Source organism: Oncorhynchus mykiss, chromosome 12 (assembly GCF_013265735.2).
Source record: "Oncorhynchus mykiss isolate Arlee chromosome 12, USDA_OmykA_1.1, whole genome shotgun sequence".
NCBI lineage: Eukaryota > Metazoa > Chordata > Actinopteri > Salmoniformes > Salmonidae > Oncorhynchus > Oncorhynchus mykiss.
Window position 1 is genome coordinate 18,354,770 of NC_048576.1, and position 20,585 is coordinate 18,375,354.

Below are 20,585 nucleotides of genomic sequence, written 5' to 3' on the forward strand. Positions count from 1 at the left end.
CAATGTGTATGTACTGAGCTATCAGTGAAACAGAAGCTGTCCTTGAGTTACTTGGTGAAATAAAAACCCAGACATACGTCTGAGACTAACCTAAACCACTTGATGTGGCCTCCTTCAACAATGGCTGTAATGGATGTATCCAAATGTCTTCAGGCTGCTATCTATTTTTTGGTCAGAGTTTCAGTTACACTGGGTCTGCTAAGACAAACTAAGCTTACTGCCCTGCCCAACACACATACACACACATGCACACAGCTGCACACAACATCTGTTGCACAGCTGCACTGAAACCACAGCAACAGCAGCCAAAAGGACCATCCTGTCTCGTCCGAGGAGGAAATTATTATTATTTATTAAATGACAGAGAAGCAGACACAGCAGGTACCCTCCGTTACCCCAGATCAACATCCTGTCTAGATGGAGAGATGGAATCTATGGGGCTCTAATAATGCTGGATGTCTGGCAAAACAAGAATAGTCAAGTAAAAGTCAAATGGTTTATTAGGTTGTTTATTAGCTTGCTTCTATTCTTGGAGGTGCTAGAGAGAGCAGTACTAAGCAGTTGAGCATTGTTGATTACCCCCTCTCTCCCACACTGTCCTCCCTACAAACTGTCACATCCCAGTCTGCCAGTCCTGATAATGGTGCCATGCTACAGTGAAAAATGGGAACTAGATTGTCATTTTCCATTAATAAAAATGATGTGACTTGCTTCAGCTCTTTGAAAGTATTTATGTGGCAGTGGATAGGATAGCCTGAACATGTGAAAGTTGGTTTGGTGTCTCTATCTTGAATGGTACAAGAGTTATTGTTGATGGGTTCAAAGTTGGTTTGGTGTCTCCAGCTTTTTTAAATGTTATTTTACCCCCTTTACCCCTTTTTTCTCCCCAATTTTGTGGTATCCAATTGTTTTTAGTAGAGACCAAGGTTGAAAGTCATGCGTCCTCCGATACACAACCCAACCAAGCCGCACTGCTTCTTAACACAGCGTGCATCCAACCCGGAAGCCAGTCGCACCAATGTGTCGAAGAAACACCGTGCACCTGGCAACCTTGGTTAGAGCGCACTGCACCCGGCCCGCCACAGGAGTCGCTGGTGCGCTATGAGACAAGGACATCCCTACCGGCCAAGCCCTCCCTAACCCGGACGACGCTAGGCCAATTGTGCGTCGCCCCACGGACCTTCCGGTCGCGGCCGGTTACGACAGCTGGCGCTGCCCCACCCGGGAGGCCCTGGTGTCTCCAGCTTAAACAGGTCATTAGTTACTGTTAGTGAGTTATTTTAGGCTAGTTGCAGCAAATTTATATTGTTATATTAGATAAAAGTAAAAATTAATATGAATATGTGAAAGTTGATTTGGTGTCTCTAGCTTGAATGGTTCAAGAGTTACTGTTGGCGAGTTATTTTATATGATCAGACCAAAACATGTGATCAGAAGTGATCGCGTGAAATATGAAGGAAGACTATGTGTATCTGCTTTCTTGGTGTTCACAATTCTTCATCATCATAAAATATGTTGTTCTAAATTCAATCACCCTCTTCAATATTTTTTGCCTGCGCTGCCCATGTGCTCCTCTGCATGTGTGAGTATCCATAGCAACGGCTCTGTTTGGGCTGCTCAATGACGACATGAGAGATCTGTTAGCTGGCAATATCTAGCTACTTTTCGCCATTATAAACTCAGGAAAAAAAAGCTGTAACTTTTGATTGGTGCCAGATAATCCTGTTCTGATTCCAGATTTGAATAGCAGAGAAGTATACCAATGTGTCTGGAAAAGCAGTTTGGAAAACGTAAGGGAACATTTTGTTGATGTGGTTACTTAATCAACAGGTGTAACATTTGATCGAAACTAGATAATTCTGTTCTGATTTCAGATTTGAATTGCAGGGCAGTTAGACCTTTTTGGGAAGTAGTCAAAGTATCTGATTTGTATCAGAAGTTGCATTGTTGCATTCACAGTGAATGGAAGGTTGGAAATGATGATGTCACAATGGAAGCTTCAGAATGTTGAAGAAATCCCATGAAAGTGGATCCCATGAAATCCCATGAAAGTTTAATAAGTTTAACTTCTTGATGACAGGGGGGCAGTATTGAGTAGCTTGGATGAATAAGGTGCCCAGAGTAAATGGCCTGCTACTCTGTCCCAGATGCTAATATATGCATATTATTACTAGTTTTGGATAGAAAACACTCTGAAGTTTCTAAAACGGTTTGAATGATGTCTGTGAGTATAACAGAACTCATATGGCAGGTGAAAACCTGAGACAAATCCAACCAGGAAGTGGGAAATCTGAGGTTTGTAGTTTCATTTAAGTGATTGCCTATCCAATATGCTGTGTCTATGGGGCCAGATTGCACGTCCCAAGGCTTCCAGCAGATGTCAACAGTCTTTAGAAAGTTTTTTGAGGCTTCTATTGTGGAAGGGGGTCGAATAAGAGCTGTTTCAACAAGTGGACTAGGCTGAGCTCAATCAGTTGTTTACTGCGCGGTCAGGCGGGCGCGCCATTCCTTCTTTTTTCTCTGTAATGAATACGCTATTGTCCGGTTGGAATATTATTGAAGATTTATTATAAAAATACCCTAAGGATTGATTGTAAACATTGTTTGACATGTTTCTACAAACTGTAATGAAACTCTTGACTTTTCGTCTGGATTTTGAGCTCGCGCATTGTGCCTTTGGAATAGTGAACTAAACGCGCAAACAAAACAGAGGTATTAGGACATAAATATGGACGTAATTGAACAAAACAAACATTTATTGTGGAAGTGGGAGTCCTGGGAGTGCATTCTGACGAAGATCAGCAAAGGTAAGTGAATATTTATAATGCTATTTATGACTTTTGTTGACTCCACAATTTGGCGGGTAACTGTATGGCTTGCTTTTGTGGCTGAACCTGTTCTCAGATTATTGAATATTGTGCTTTTGCCATGTTGTGGCTCTGCAATTTCTCCGGATGTTTTGGAGGCATTTCTGAACATGGCGGTTTTTGGATATAAATATGAACTTGATCGAACAAAACATACATGTATTGTGTAACATTGAGTCCTGGGAGTGTCATCTGATGAAGATCGTCAAAGGTTAGAGATTAATTTTATCTATATTTCTGCTTTTTGTGACACCTCTCTTTGGTTGGAAAATGGCTGAATGCTTTCTGTGAATAGTTGCTGAAAAGCCTTTTTGAAATGGTTGGATTAACGAGAAGTGTATCTTTAAAATGGTGTAAAATACTTGTATGGTTGAGGAATTTTAATTATGAGATTTCTGTTGTTTTGAATTTGGTGCCCTGCACTTTTACTGGCTGTTGGCGAGGTGGGACGCTAGCATCCCGAACAATCCCAGAGAGGTTAATAAAGCTTTTACAGTTTAAAAAGTATAAATAGTATCAAAAAGTTGTATACAAGTACACTGTCCCAGACCAGTCTGCACATTTTAAAGTTTGAATGGCGTTTCTAGCTTAAAAGGTGTAAGAGGAGTAGCGTTATAAAGAATAATAACTATATGGTACTTTACAAGTAAAGGTGTAAGAGGAGTAGCGTTATAAATAATAATAACTATATGGTACTTTACAAGTAAAGGTGTAAGAGGAGTAGCGTTATAAAGAATAATAACTATATGGTACTTTACAAGTAAAGGTGTAAGAGGAGTAGCGTTATAAAGAATAATAACTATATGGTACTTTACAAGTAAAGGTGTAAGAGGAGTAGCGTTATAAAGAATAATAACTATATGGTACTTTACAAGTAAAGGTGTAAGAGGAGTAGCGTTATAAAGAATAATAACTATATGGTACTTTACAAGTAAAGGTGTAAGAGGAGTAGCGTTATAAAGAATAATAACTATATGGTACTTTACAAGTAAAGGTGTGGGGCTTGCTTTAGCTCTTTAAAAGTACTTTTGTGGTCACGGAAGAAGTTCAAAAAGTTTTACTTTACTATTTAAAGCAAAGCAGGTACATATTGTCAAAGTTACATTTCGTAAAATAATTGGTCTGATTACTTTGATAAACTACTGTATCAACATTATTACTTTGAATTATGGGTTAGATGAATAAAAGTATAAACTACAGTTTTTGCATGTGAAAACTGAAAGAAGAAAGACATAGGACAAGAAAATGCGAATAAAAGGTAGGATCATGTGGACGGCACTTTTAGGAAAGCAAAGTAACTCTGAATCATTCATGCTGTGGGTTTCAGATAAATAGATGTCTGATTTACTTTTGTAAAACGTTCAGTGTTAATTAAGTTTCATTTTAATTGAATGATGATGTGATGGTTGGAAAGTTTTAGGCTATTGTTTGGGGAGAGAAATATAATGGTGCATCTAGTGATGACAGCGCTTTAAAATTATTTTTGTTGTAGTTGAAGAACTACTGATAGCTAGCTTTAGTTCTATCTAATACATACACTATTTAGGCTAACATCTAATGCACATTGCCATGTAATGCACATTGCCATCTATTGCACATTCAAATGTCATAAATCAACACTGCAGAGCTCTCCCAGTCCTCTGCCATGCCTTGATTGTATTACTGCTGGTTATATCTGGAAATGTGCATGTACACACTTGCCCATCTTCTGTTGCTATCCCAAATTATGAATTGTGCGCTCATATATGCTTCATAGATTTCTGCTCTCGTAAAAGCCTGGGTTTTCTGCATGATAACACTAGAAGCTTATTACCTAAAAATTATCAATTGAAAGTGTGAGCTCACAGCTCCAATCCAGATGTGTTGGTCATTACTGAGACGTGGTTAAGGAAGAGTGTTTTGAATACTGATGTTAACCTTTCTGGTTATAACCTTTTTCAGCAAAACAGATCTTCCAAAGGTGGGGGAGTGACAATCTTTACCAAGGATCACCTTCAGTGCTCGGTTGTCTCCACCAAGTCGGTCCCCAAACAATTTCATTTGCTGGTTTTAAGCATTATACTTTCAAATGGCTCTTTGTTGACTGTTATCGTCCTCCATCAGCACCGGCCTGTACCCTACCTGCCCTAAGCTCTCTCCTGGCCCCTTACACTAAGTCTGAATTTGTCCTGCTAGCTGACCTAAACTGGGACAAGCTTAAACCACCTGACCAAGTCCTAAAGCAATGGGACTCCCTAAATCTTTCTCAGATTATTACCAATCTCTCAAGGTATGACTCCAAACACCCGAAAAGGCTACTCTCCTCGATGTTATCCTCACAAATAATCCTGATAGGTATCATTCTGGTGTTTTCTGTAATGACCTTAGTGATCACTGTTTTACAGCCTGTGTTCATAATGGCTGCTCAGTGAAACAACCTGTCCTGATTTGTCATAGACGCTTGCGAAAAAACTTCAATGAGCAAGCCTTCCTTCATGACCTGGCCTCTGTAATTGTTAAAGAGTCAGCTTGATCCCCTTTGTTGAATACGCTTGGATGCTTTTTTAATATTTTCAGTGGTATTGTTAACAAACACGCCCCTATAAAGGAAATGAGAATTAAAATCAAGTTCAGCCCCAAGTCTGATCGTGATCTTGAAGAGTTAAGAACTGCATTTGGCGAAAGGCTCGGCACACACACTCAGGCTCTCATTCAGGCAAATTATAAATAAATAAGTACACTCAGTCTATCCGGAAGGCCAAAGTTAGTTACTTTAACTTGTTATGGCTGCCATCCCGTTAACGGGATAATTGTCATCAACAACCGCTGAATTGCATAGCGCTACATTCAATGAATATCACTAAAAATATTAATATTCATGACATCACAAGTGCAATATAGGAAAACACAGCTTAACCTTTTGTTAATCCACCTGTCATGTCAGATTTTGAAAATGTGCTTTACAGCGAAAGCAATCCAAGCATTTGTGTAAGTTAATCGATCGCTCGACAAAACACACTTAGCATCAGGTAGCTTGGTCATGAAAATCAGAAAAGCAATCAAATGAATTGTTTACCTTTGATGATCTTCGGATGTTTTCACTCACGAGACTCCCAGTTACACAATAAATGTTTATTTTGTTCCATAAAGATTATTTTTGTATCCAAAATACCTCCGTTTGTTTGGCAAGTTATGTTCAGAAATCCACAGGAAAGAGCGGTCACGACAACGCAGACAAATACCAAATAGTTTCCGTAATCTCCACAGAAACATGTCAAACGTTTTTTATAATCAATCCTCAGGTTGTTTTTAAAATATATAATCAATCATATATAAACCGCAAATGTCTTTATCAGTAGTAGAGGGAAAAGCAATGGCTGTCCAAACTCAGTTGCGTGAGCAAAACTCATGCGACCACTTGACGCGATGTTATCGTTCTGGCTCAATTCTCAAAATAAAAGCCTGAAACTATGTCTGAAGACTGTTGACACCTTGAGGAAGCGATAGGAAAATGAATCTGGTTGATATCCCTTTAAATGGAGCAAAGGGAAGCTATGGAACATGTCGTTTTCAAAATAGAAGCCACTTCCTGTTTTGATTTTCCTCAGGGTTTCGCCTGCAATATCAGTTCTGTTATACTCACAGACAATATTTTGACAGTTTTGGAAACTTTAGAGTGTTTTCTATCCAATACTTATTATAATATGCATATATTAGCAACTGATACTGAGGAGCTGGCCGTTTACAATGGGCACCTTTTCATCCAAGCTACTCAATACGGCCCCTGCAGCCATAAGAAGTTAAGGAGCAGTTGTCTCTCTGTGGGTCTAACCCCAAAAAGTTCTGGAAAACAGTTAAAGACCTGGAGAATAAACCCTCCTCCTCACAGCTGCCCATGTCCCTTAACATTGATGATGTGGTTGTTACTGACAAGAAGCACATGGCTGAGCTCTTTAAAATCACCAATTCAATAAGTCAGGATTCCTATTTGACTCAGCCATGCTTCCTTGCCCGTCCAACATTTCCTCATCTACCACCTCTTCTAATGCGACTAGCCCCGATGCTCCTCCCTCTTTTTCCCCTGCCCCATTACAAATGTTTGAGTCTGAGGTGCTAAAGGAGCTCCTTAAACTTGACCCCAAAAAAACATCTGGGTCAGATGGTTTAGACCCTTTCTTTAATGTTGCTGCCCCTATCATCGCCAAGCCTATCTCTGACCTTTTTAACTCGTCTCTTCTCTCTGGGGAGGATCCCATTGCTTGGAAGGCAGCCACGGTGTATCCTTTATTTAAAGGGGGAGATCAAGTTGATCCTAACTGTTATAGGCTTATTTCTATTTTGCCTTGTTTATCAAAAGTGTTGGAAAAACTTGTCAATAATCAACTGACTGGCTTTCTTCTATAGTATTCTCTCTGGCATGCAATCTGGTTAACGCTCAGGTTGTGGATGTGTCACTGCAACCTTAAAAGGTCCTCAATGATGTCACCATTTCCCTTGATTCTACGCAATGTTATGCTGCTATTTTTATTGATTTGGCCAACGCTTTTGATACAGTAGACAATTCCATACTTGTGGGACAGCTAAGGAGTATTGCTGTCTCTGAGGGGTCATTGGCCTGGTTTGCTAACTACCTCTCTCAAAGAGTGTATAAAGTCAGAACATCTGCTGTCTCATCCATCGCCTCTCACCAAGGGAGTACCCCAAGGCTCTATCCTAGGCCCCACGCTCTTCTCAATTTACATCAACAACATAGCTCAGGCGGTAGGAAGCTCTCTCATCCATTTATATGCAGATGATACAGTCTTGTACTCAGCTGGCCCCTCCCCGGATTTTGTGTTAAAACACTCTACAACAAAGCTTTCTTAGTGTCCAACAAGCTTTCTCTGCCCTTAACCTCGTTCTGAACACCTCCTAAACAAAGGTCATGTGGTTTGATAAGAATTATGCCCCTCTCCCCACAGGTGTGATTACTACCTCTGAGGGATTAAAGCTTGAGGTAGTCACCTCATACAAGTATTTGGGAGTATGGCTACACGGTACACTGTCCTTCTCTCGGCACATATCAAAGCTGCAGGCTAAAGTTAAATCTACACTTGGCTTCCTCTATCGTAATCGCCCCTCTTTCACCCCAGCAGCCAAACTAACCCTGATTCAGATGACCATCCTACCCAGGGTAGATTACGGAAACATAATTCATAGATCAGCAGGTAAGGGTGCTCTCACTCTGCACTCTATACTCCTCTGTAAACTGGTCATTTCTGTATACCCATCGCAAGACACACTGGTTGATGCTTATTTATAAAGCCCTCTTAGGCCTCACTCCCCCCTATCTGAGATATCCACTGCAGCCCTCATCCTCCATATACAACACCCATTCTGCCAGTCACATTCTGATAAAGGTCCCCAAAGCACACACATCCCTGGGTCGCTCCTCTTTTCAGTTTGCTGCAGCTAGCGACTCGAACGAGCTGCAACAAACACTCAAACTGGACAGTTTTATCTCAATCTCTTCATTCAAAGACTATATCATGGACACTCTTACTGACAGTTGTGGCTGCTTTGCGTGATATATTGTTGACTCTACCTTCTTGCCCCTTGTGCTGTTGACTGTGCCCAATAAGGTTTGTATCTTGTTTTGTGCTGCTAACATGTGCTGCTGCCATGTTGTGTTGCTACCATGCTGTGTTGTCATGTGTTGCTGCCATGGTCTCTCTTCATGTAGTGTTGTGTTGTCTCTCTTGTCGTGATGTGTGTTTTGTCCTATATTTTTTTATTTTAAATGTATTTTTAATCCTAGTCCCCATCCCCGTATGAGGCCTTTTGGTAGGCCGTCATTGTAAATAAGAATTTGTTCTTAACTGACTTGCCTAGTTAAACAAAGATTAAATAACAAATAAATACAATAAAAAAGATCACTGAAAAGTACATTTTTGAATAAAATGTGGTGTGCTTGTTTTAAAATATGCATGGTTTTGAAACAAGTTATAGTTGTAGTAGTGTCTGCAGTACTAATGTTGGTAACTGGTTATAGCTAAAAAAGTAAATGGGCGGTAATTTAGAATGCATCAGATACTGTATTTACGATAGCACAGCTTCGCCCTGTGTCCCTCAGTCTTCCCGCTCTTTCACTCAAACCCAGCCCTTTTCCTTTGTGTAACAAGCTGTCATATCTGTTCCGCCCACTAGGGACGTTTTCCTGTATGACGTAATTTGTAATCAAGTTATGATTTAATTATGTGTATGTGTAATTCTGTGTGATTAGTTAGGTATTTAGTAAATAAACAATTAAACCCAATTTTGCACTGCTGATTCAAATTGTGCCAAGAATTTACAACTTTCAGATGAGACTGAATTAAGACGACGATTGATATTGACTGCTATTGAAGTAAAATATTACTAGGTCTTTAAGAGTTTATTCGGAAGATAACAGATAACTCTATAAATATTATTTTGTGGTGCCCGACTCTAGTTAATTACATTTACATGATTAGCTCAATCAGGTGATATTAATTACGGAGAAATAATTTTATAGAATAGCATGTCATTTCACTTAATCCGGCATTGCCAAACACACAACAGTATTATATGCTAATTTAAGCACATTTAAGTAGTTATAATTTATAGTGCAGACCAGAGCTAGACCAGAGCTAGTGCGAACCAGAGCTAGCTAGCTACGCCCAGGACCAGAGCTGGACCCGATCTAGTGCAGGCCAGAGCAGTAGTTGTGGTCATTAGTTCTGATCAGTAGTTGTGTGGTTGTGGTCAGTAGTTGTGGTCAGTAGTGGTTAGTAGTTTTGGTCAGTAGTTTTGGTAAGTAGTAGTTGTAGTCAGTAGTTGTAGTCAGTAGTTGTAGTCAGTAGTTGTAGTCAGTAGTTGTGTGGTTGTGGTCAGTTGTTGATTGGTTGATTATGCAGGACATTTTTTACTTGTAGTGCATTTGAGGTTTAAAAATGCTTCTTAAGTTTGTAATTTCCACTGAAATTTCAGACTTGATTTTCCCTTACGAAAAATGTATCAACCCCCCTACAAAATAATAATTCACATTTCCTGTTACTGTATATACTTGACATAGCGAACTGGCTCAAATTAAGACCCTACACCTGTAGCTCTGAACTCATCCACATTACTCCCAGACAGTCACTGTTTGTAAAACATAAACACGTAAACATAGCCCCTCCCTCTCTGTTTATGCAGTGCTTTTAAAAATACAAAAAAATTATGAACACAATTCCATTTATGAAAAATGTATTAGTTATTTTCCCCCTGGTTTTTATTAAAATGTGTTTTTCTAACGCATTCCCCCCTGAATGTCTCTCTATTCTTCATGTGACACAGACAGTACTGAAAGCTTCCCCTCACTTAAACCTTGTGTGTGTGTGTGTGTGTGTGTGTGTGTGTGTGTGTGTATATAGAAGGATTACAGTGGCCAATCATCCTGTTGATGACTACTTGATGACTTTCCATTGGTGCATATCCATACAATATTCCCTATCTCTACTTTTTCCTCCACATATTGCTCCATGTCTCATTTAGACTCAAATTACTTAGAAGCACTACAGGCGAGGGAGATATGAGTCAATATAATAAAAAGAGCAAAACTGAGCTTCAACTGCCTAGATGAGTGAGTCTCTAGATTAGTCTACCTCACATTTTCCATCCTGCTGCCACAGAGCATGATGCTCATGGATAATCACCAGAGCAGTGTGTAAAAACTCTCTCTTCTTGGGGGGGGGGGGGGGGGGGGGGGGGTCGACCACTACCCATCCTAATCCCCAGGGCCCTCTCCTCTCACTGAGCACTGCTACCCCCCCATCCCCTGCCATCCTCAGGCCTCTCTCCTCTCACTGAGCTCTGCTACCCCCATCCCCTGCCATCCTCAGGCCTCTCTCCTCTCACTAAGCTCTGCTACCCCCATCCCCTGCCATCCTCAGGCCATCCTCAGGCCTCTCTCCTCTTACTGAGCTCTGCTACCCACATCCCCTGCCATCCTCAGGCCTCTCTCCTCTCACTGAGCACTGCTACCTCCATCCTCAGGCCATCCTCAGGCCTCTCTCCTCTCACTGAGCTCTGCTACCCACATCCCCTGCCATCCTCAGGCCTCTCTCCTCTCACTGAGCACTGCTACCTCCATCCTCAGGCCATCCTCAGGCCTCTCTCCTCTCACTGAGCACTGCTACCCCCATCCCCTGCCATCCTCAGGCCTCTCTCCTCTCACTGAGCACTGCTACCCCCATCCCCTGCCATCCTCAGGCCTCTCTCATCTTACTGAGCTCTGCTACCCCCATCCCCTGCCATCCTCAGGCCTCTCTCCTCTTACTGAGCTCTGCTACCCCCATCCCCTGCCATCCTCAGGCCTCTCTCCTCTTACTGAGCTCTGCTACCCCCATCCCCTGCCATCCTCAGGCCTCTCTCCTCTCACTGAGCTCTGCTACCCCCATCCCCTGCCATCCCCTGCCATCCTCAGGCCTCTCTCCTCTCACTGAGCACTGCTACCCCCATCCCCTGCCATCCTCAGGCCTCTCTCCTCTTACTGAGCTCTGCTACCCCCATCCCCTGCCATCCTCAGGCCTCTCTCCTCTCACTGAGCTCTGCTACCCCCATCCCCTGCCATCCTCAGGCCTCTCTCCTCTTACTGAGCTCTGCTACCCCCATCCCCTGCCATCCTCAGGCCTCTCTCCTCTTACTGAGCTCTGCTACCCCCATCCCCTGCCATCCTCAGGCCTCTCTCCTCTCACTGAGCTCTGCTACCCCCATCCCCTGCCATCCCCTGCCATCCTCAGGCCTCTCTCCTCTCACTGAGCACTGCTACCCCCATCCCCTGCCATCCTCAGGCCTCTCTCCTCTTACTGAGCTCTGCTACCCCCATCCCCTGCCATCCTCAGGCCTCTCTCCTCTCACTGAGCTCTGCTACCCCCATCCCCTGCCATCCTCAGGCCTCTCTCCTCTCACTGAGCACTGCTACCCCCATCCCCTGCCATCCTCAGGCCTTTCTCCTCTCACTGAGCTCTGCTATCCCCCACCCCCCAGTAGTCTGAAGCCCTACCCTCAGCAGAGGCCGTCACAGCTGGAGAGATAGGAACCGGAAGCGAACCACCACTCACTGTGACCTCATACACGGCGGACAAGCCAGGTCCCATCATGGATCATGCCATACAGCAGTGGGCAGCATCTGTGTGCATCCAAATGACAATTAGGCCAGTTCGATTCACCGTCTCCACCTTTCTAACCGTCTTACTATTTCTCTCTCTCTCTCAGTGACCCCCCCCCATCATCATCAGAGCACCTACCCTGAACATTGTTTATTGATTCATCAGTCATGGTATGAATCTCACACATTGTTATAATGCGCTTATCAGACATTATCCCAGTTTTAGCACAGAATTTCACTGTAACACTATAACTGTATGACTCATTTTGTCTCTTGCCAGATCTTTGGGCGCTAAGCATTGACAGCCTTCGCAACAGTATCTCTGATACTCAGTTGTTCTCATGATCAGCCTCTCCCATAGAATAGAGATAAGATAAATCCCATATATATGAATGTATCTATTTCTATGGTAAATCCTTCAGAACAGGACAAGATGAGCTCACAATATAGAAGTCCCTCCTTTAGAACCACAGGCAACACCAGATGGTAACTCCATTGAATAGATTAATCATCAGCATATTTAAAATGTTCATCTCGAGCTCATCATCCAATGATGGCAAAAATATAAAATCCTTACATTACATGGGCTATATTCTAAAGGTATTAGACAAACTAGAGTACATTTGTGGATATGTTATTGGAAATTTGAGAGTATGTGAGAGTTGTCCTGAGACCTTTATAATTGGCTGTTTTTCCAGCCTGGGCTCCATGATGCACTCAGAGGACACACTCTCTAATGATTCAAGGGAACTCATGAACACTGGAGTAAAGAGTTCAACCTAATGTATACACACACAAACACAGGAAGCTTCAAAGCAAAAGAAAGCAAGTCAGTAAGAAAGAGGGAGGACGAGAGAATACATAACATGTTCTCAGCACAGAGGGTGTTATTTTTAAACCGGAGCCCCAGGTGTCTGTGAAGTGAGCTGGAGAATGCAAGGGGTCAACCAGGTCACGGTAAAGAAAAGAGGGAGAATAATACCAGAATAAAACCCTGCAGAGAGAGAGAAAGCTGTTAGACTTAAAAAATCTGAGAGAGAGAAATAGAGAGAAGGAAAGAGAGAGAAAGAGACAATACTGATAAAACTGCTTAACTCCAGCTGCAGCCTGGCTACCGGCATGGACAGAGGCACACACACAGAGACAGGACAAGGTCAGAACAAAACATTCCTTTTGATTTGGTAAACTGTTTAACACTGAGGCACAGCTGTGTGCTCAGACAGAAGATCTTAGTATAGGTGGAGGTTGGCCTGTTTGAGCAAAGAAGTGAACGATGCTACTGTAAAAGCAAAAAGAGAAGGGTTTCTGTGTAAAGTCCTCACCTTCCACACCACCTCTCTGGCAGGAAGTCCTCTGGCTGGTGGAACACTTCCGGGTCACGGTGGATGGCGTGGCTGATGTACATGGCAGCGTAAGCCTTGGGAATGTGGAAGCCTCCCAGAGTAGTGTCCTTTGGAGTGAATAAAACAGTAGGAGACTGGCATTGAGTTGTGAGGGCAGTCATTTGATAATAACTCAACGTGGTACTATACACTATAGTACTTTAGTGTTTTTGCAGACTTGACTGAGGTATTCACTGTAGTATTTACTGTAGTATACTGTAGTATTTACAGTTAACTATAGTATAAATACTGTAGTAAAAGAAAACTGTAGTATACACTCAATTAGTATTTGGTAGCATTACCTTTAAATTGCTTAACTTGGGTCAAACATTTCTGGTAGCCTTCCACAAGCTTCCTATAATAAGTTGGGTGAATTTTGGCCCAATCCTCCTGACAGAGATGGTGTAACTGAGTTAGGTTTGTGTGCCTCCTTGTCCGCACATGCTTTTTCAGTTCTGCCCACAAATTTGCTATAGGATTGATGTCAGGGCTTTGCGATGGCCACTCCAATACCTTGACTTTGTTGTCCTTAAGCCATTTTGCCACAACTTTGGAAGTATGCTTGGGGTCATTGTCCATTTGGAGGACCCATTTGCGACCAAGCTTTAACTTCCTGACTGATGTCTTGAGATGTTGCTTCAATATATCCACATAATTTTCTTACCTCATGATGCCATCTATTGGGAATGGGATGGTGTTCTTCAGCTTGCAAGCCTCCCCCTTTTTTCCTCCAAACATAACGATGGTCATTATGGCTAAACAGTTCTATTTTTGTTTCATCAGATCAGAGGAAAAAGTACGATCTTTGTCCCCATGTGCAGTTGCAAACCGTAGTCTGGCTTTTTTATGACGGTTTTGGAGCAGTGGCTTCTTCCTTGCTGAGCGGCCTTTCAGGTTCTGTCGATATGGAACTCGTTTTACTGTGGATATAGATAGTTTTGTACCAGTTTCCTCCAGCATCTTCACAAGGTCCTTTGCTGTTATTCTGGGATTGATTTGCACTTTTCGCACCAAAGTACGTTCATCTCTAGGAGACAGAACGCGTCTCCTTCCTGAGCAGTATGATGGCTGTGTAGTCCCATGGTGTTTATACTTGCGTACCATTTTTTGTACAGATGAACGTGGTACCTTCAGGCATTTGGAAATTGCTCCCAAGGAGGAACCAGACTTGTGGAGGTCCACAATTTGTTTTGGCTGATTTCTTTTGATTTTCCCATGATGTCAAGCGAAGAGGCACTGAGTTTGAAGGTAGGCCTTGAAAACATCCACAGGTACACCTCCAATTGACCCAAATGATGTCAATTAGCCTATCATAAGCTTCTAAAGCCATGACATCATTTTCTGGAATTTTCCAAGCTGTTTAAAGGCACAGTTAACTTAGTGTATGTAAACTTCTGACCCACTGGAATTGTGATACAGTGAAATATAAGTGAAATATCTGTCTGTAAACAATTGTTGGAAAAATTACTTGTGTCATGCACAAAGTAGATGTCCTAACTGACTTGCCAAAACTATAGTTTGTTAACAAGACATTTGTGGAGTGGTTGAAAAAAGTTTTATTGACTCCAACCTAAGTGTATGTAAACTTCTGACTTCAACTGTATATGCAAATGAAATACTGTAGTGTTAACTATAGTACAAAAAGTGTAGTGTTTCTGCTGACTGTAGTGTTTTTGCGAACATTACACAGTGTTATTTTTGCGGATAATTCTGTAGTATTTACCATAGCATTTTACAGTATACTACAACAGTATAATAAGTACTACACATGATCAAGGGATACTACAGTCTGTAGTATAGTATTCTACATTATAAACTGGGTAGTTAGAGCCCTGAATGCTGATTGGCTGACAGCCGTATACCACGGGTATGAGAAAACAATTATTTTTACTGCTCTAATTATGTTGATAACCAGTTTATAATAGCAATAAGGCACCTCAGGGGTGTGACGCGTCGTTGCTAAGAACAGCCCTTAGCCATGGTATATTGGCCATGGTATATTGGCCATGGTATATTAGCCATGGTATATTAGCCATGGTATATTGGCCATGGTATATTGGCCATGGTATATTGGCCATGGTATATTAGCCATGGTATATTGGCCATGGTATATTAGCCATGGTATATTAGCCATGGTATATTAGCCATGGTATATTGGCCATGGTATATTGGCCATGGTATATTGGCCATAAACCACACTCCCTCATGCCTTATTGCTTAAGTATACTGCAGTTTACTACAGAATAATGTAGTAAATACTGAAGTATTTTTTCATGTGGGAATGGTTGATTTTCCTAGAAATCCTCACATACAGTGCCGCTATGAACATGGTAGAAACAACCGGAGGTTTGTAATTATAGAAACATACATTTTGTATATAATTAGTAATCACTATTTACTTACTGAATATATTTAGACTGGCAAAAAACGTAGAGAGGGAATCCAGAGGAATAATTAATTATCTCGCTCTGTTTGTTAAAGCATTTACTCAGTTAGAGGCAGTGGCGTGTTTGTTAAAACATTAACTCAATTAGAGGCAGTGGCGTGTTTGTTAAAACATTAATTAAATTAGGGGGTGGCAGGGTAGCCTAGTGGTTAGAGCGTTGGACTAGTAACTGAAAGGTTGCAAGTTCAAACCCCCGAGCTGACAAGATACAAAACTGTCGTTCTGCCCCTGAACAGGCAGTTAACCCACTGTTCCTAGGCAGTCATTGAAAATAAGAATTTGTTCTTAACTGACTTGCCTAGTTAAATAAAGAAAAGAAAAAAAAACACATTTAGAGGCAGTGGGGTGTTTGTTAAGGCATTAACTCATTTAGAGGCAGTGGGGTGTTTGTTAAGGCATTAACTCATTTAGAGGCAGTGGGGTGTTTGTTAAGGCATTAACTCATTTAGAGGCAGTGGGGTGTTTGTTAGGGCATTAACTCATTTAGAGGCAGTGGGGTGTTTGTTAGGGCATTAACTCATTTAGAGGCAGTGGGGTGTTTGTTAAGGCATTAACTCATTTAGAGGCAGTGGGGTGTTTGTTAAGGCATTAACTCATTTAGAGGCAGTGGGGTGTTTGTTAAGGCATTAACTCATTTAGAGGCAGTGGGGTGTTTGTTAAGGCATTAACTCAATTAGAGGCAGTGGGGTGTTTGTTAAGGCATTAACTCATTTAGAGGCAGTGGGGTGTTTGTTAAGGCATTAAGTCCATCACAGAGAAGCACAGATGTCATTATTGAAAAGCTGCTTCCTGTTTATCAAGGGCAGACAGAGAGCCTCCTCTCAGAGCAGAGCAGAGATCACTCTCACACACACACGGTTCACACTCACGCAGGCATGAGCACACACACAAACATACAAAAACACACACACGGGCTCTGAAAAACACTGCTTAATGTGTCTCCACACTCTGCAGAGTGCTAGACAAAACACTTCTCGGAATACTGATCATTGTTTTTTTTAAAGGAATACTGATCATTGTTTTTTTTTTAAAGGAACACTGATCATTGTACAGCAGCAGAGATTCTGGGGAAATAAGATTCTATGAAAACGATTTAAAAACTGGGAAAAGAGATATCGCATATTTAGGATGTCTGTATTCATGATCCCTGGCTTTTAAAGAGGGCTGATTGAAGCTGAGGAGCTACAGTAATGTATCACAGGTCCCCAGTAGACTACAGCCCCTCATCAGGCCTGGTCCTTATTCCCAGTGACATGCACATCCTTCTATCAGGAAGCCAGGCAGGCAGTTGGCCAGATGAGAATGTTTTATGTATAACCCCATTAGCAGGCAGCATATGGGCCCACCTGGGCTGGGCTGGGGCTGGCTGGGGCTCTGGGTTCTGAGGGAAAGAAACACAACATGGGCAGAGATGGGTCTGGATTTGAAGAGTTGCTGTCTGGACCTTCTCTGATCATAGGCTGGCACAAAGGGGATGCAGCGGCTGACGCGAAACATAAAGCCTTTCATGAGCTCCAGAATAAAGTGAGTGAGTCCAAGAGTGATTGTTGCAGAGGACTTTACAGAGGCAAAGTGTGCTGATGTCCAAGAGTCCAGGGCTAAGTCAATGAACGCAGTGGCCTAGCTAGAGCAGGAAAGAAGAGGCGATGGTCTGTCAGTGTTTCCTCATTATTTCTGACTGTCCAGAGTGGAAACATCTCATCTCCAGTCAGTCCATTGTAGAGAACAGTGAGACTCACTGACCTCAGTTAATATTCCACTAGCAAGCAACAACAGGACATGCTCAAAATGCTGCTGCACACACCCCCCGTTCCATTTGAGAGGATTACTCACGTCTTTCCGAAAGCTCAGGAATCTTAATCCGCAACCTTAATGATGCCATGTAAGGCCTGGCGCCTCTGATGACTGTTGAATAGCTAATCAATGGCTACCCAGATTATCTGTATGGACTATCTGCAGTGACTCTACCTGCACTGGCGATATGCACACTCACAGGTCTCTATCCACACACACACACGCAAACACATACAGTGCCTACAGTGACATTTACAATCCCCAGCCCTTAACAATTACAAGAACACCCATAATATGATGCCCCAAACATAACACTTTGATTTCAGAGCATTTTTTTTGCAGTATTACTTTAGTACCTTGATACAAACAGGATGCATGTTTTAGAATATTTGTACTCTGTACAGGCTTCCTTCTTTTCACTCTGCCAATTAGGTTAGTATTGTGGAGTAACTATAATCAAATCAAATTGTATTTGTCACATGCACCGAATACAACAGGTGTTGACCTTACCGTGAAATGCTTACTTACAAGCCCTTATCCAACAATGCAGTTCAAGAAATCGAGTTAAGAAAAGATTTACTACATAAACTAAAGTAATAAATTAAATAAAAGTTACACAATAAAATAACAATAACAAGGCTATATACAGGGGGTACCGGTAGAGAGTCAATGTGCGGTGGTACAGGTTAGTCGAGGTAATTTGTAGGTAGAAATAAAGTGACTATGCATAGATAATAAACAGCGAGTAGCAGCAGTGTAAAAACAAAGGGCAAGGGGGGAGGGTGTCAATGTAAATAGTCCGGTGGCCATTTGATTAATTGTTCAGCAGTCTTATGGTTTGGGGGTAGAAGCTGTTAAGGATCCTTTTGGACCTAGATTTGGCACTCCGGTAGCTATGACTTGGGTGACTGGAGTATTTGACTATTTTTTGGGCCTTCCTCTGACACCGCCTAGTACATAGGTCCTGGACTATCCTACCGATCCTCGACTTCGGCGACGTCATCTACAAAATTGCTTCCAACACTCTACTCAGCAAACTGGATGCAGCTTATCACAGTGCCATCCGTTTTGTCACTAAAGCACCTTATACCACCCACCACTGCGACTTGTATGCTCTAGTCGGCTGGCCCTCGCTACATATTCGTCGCCAGACCCACTGGCTCCAGGTCATCTACAAGTCCATGCTAGGTAAAGCTCCGCCTTATCTCAGTTCACTGGTTACGATGGCAACACCCATCCGTAGCACGCGCTCCAGCAGGTGTATCTCACTGATCATCCCTAAAGCCAACACCTCATTTGGCCGCCTTTCGTTCCAGTTCTCTGCTGCCTGTGACTGGAACGAATTGCAAAAATCGCTGAAGTTGGAGACTTTTATCTCCCTCACCAACTTCAAACATCTGCTATCCGAGCAGCTAACCGATCGCTGCAGCTGTACATAGTCTATTGGTAAATAGCCCACCCATTTTCACCTACCTCATCCCCATACTGTTTTTATTTATTTATTTTTATTTTTCTGCTCTTTTGCACACCAATCTCTACCTGTACATAACCATCTGATCATTTATCACTCCAGTGTTAATCTGCATAATTGTAATTATTTGCCTACCTTCTCATGCCTTTTGCACACAATGTATATATAGACTCCCCTTTTTTCTACTGTGTTATTGACTTGTTAATTGTTTACTCCATGTGTAACTCTGTGTTGTCTGTTCACACTGCTATGCCTTATCTTGGCCAGGTCGCAGTTGCAAATGAGAACTTGTTCTCAACTAGCCTACCTGGTTAAATAAAGGTGAAATAAAAATAAAAAATAAAAAAAAATAAAAAAAATAAAAAATAGGTCCTGGATGGCAGGAAGCTTGGCCCCAGTGATGTACTGGGCCATATGCACAACCCTCTGTAGCGCTTTACGGTCGGACGCCGAGCAATTTCCATACCAGGCGGTGATGCAACTGGTCAGGATGCTCTCGATGGTGCAGCTGTAGAACCTTTTGAGGATCTGGGGACCAATGCCAAATCTTTTCAGTCTCCTGAGGGGGAAAAGATGTTGTCGTGCTCTCTTCACAACTGTCTTGGTGAGTTTGTTTGTAGTCCACAATCAGCTCCTTTGTCTTGCTCACATTGAGGGAGAGGTTGTTGTCCTGGCACCACACTGCCAGGTCTCTGACCTCCTCTCTATAGGCTGTCTCATCGTTGCCGGTCATCAGCAAACTTAATGATAGTGTTAGAGTCATGCTTGGCCATGCAGTCTTGGGTGAACAGGGAGTACAGGAGAGGACTAAGCTTGCACCCATGAAGTGCCCCCGTGTTGAGGATCAGCGTGGCAGATGTGTTGTTGCCTACCCTTACCACCTGGGGGCGGCCCATCAGGAAGTCCAGGATCCAGTTGCAGAGGGAGGTGTTTAGTCCCAGGGTCCTTAGCTTAGTGATGAGCTTTGTGGGCACTATAGTGTTGAATGCTGAGCTCTAGTCAATGAACAGCATTCTCATATATGTGTTCCTTTTGTCCAGGTGGGAAAGGGCTGTGTGGAGTGCAATTGAGATTGCGTCATCTGTGGATCTGTTGGGGCAGTATGTAAATTGGAATGGGTCTAGGGTTTCCAGGATGATGGTGTTGATGTGAGCTATGACTAGCCTTTCAAAGCACTTCATGGCTACGGTAGTCATTTAGGCAGATTACCTTCGCTTTCTTGGGCACAGGGACTATGGTGGTCTGCTTGAAACATATAGTTATTACAGACTCGGTCAGGGATAGGTTTAAAATGTCAGTGAAGACACTTGGCAGTTGGTCCGTGCACTCTCTGAGTACAGGTCCTGGTAATCCGTCTGGCCCCGCGGCCTTGTGAATGTTGATCTGTTTTAAAGATCTTACTCACATCGGCTACAGAGAGCGTTTTCACACAGTCGTCCGGAACAGCTGGTGCTCTCATACATGCTTCAGTGATTCTTGCCTCGAAGCGAGCATAAAA

The 20,585-nt window shown here is 42.5% G+C and overlaps 1 protein-coding gene across 2 annotated transcripts in view; it reads right to left on the minus strand.

The window, feature by feature from the left end:
- The window catches only part of LOC110537119 (putative cytochrome P450 120), a 50,263-nt gene that overhangs the window by 17,919 nt on the left and 11,759 nt on the right, over positions 1–20,585 (minus strand). For both annotated transcript variants that reach the window (XM_036937111.1, XM_021622904.2), the window contains exon 9: positions 13,317–13,444. In XM_036937111.1, the coding sequence (XP_036793006.1) occupies positions 13,317–13,444 (128 nt within the window). The remainder of the gene's footprint in view (positions 1–13,316; positions 13,445–20,585) is intronic.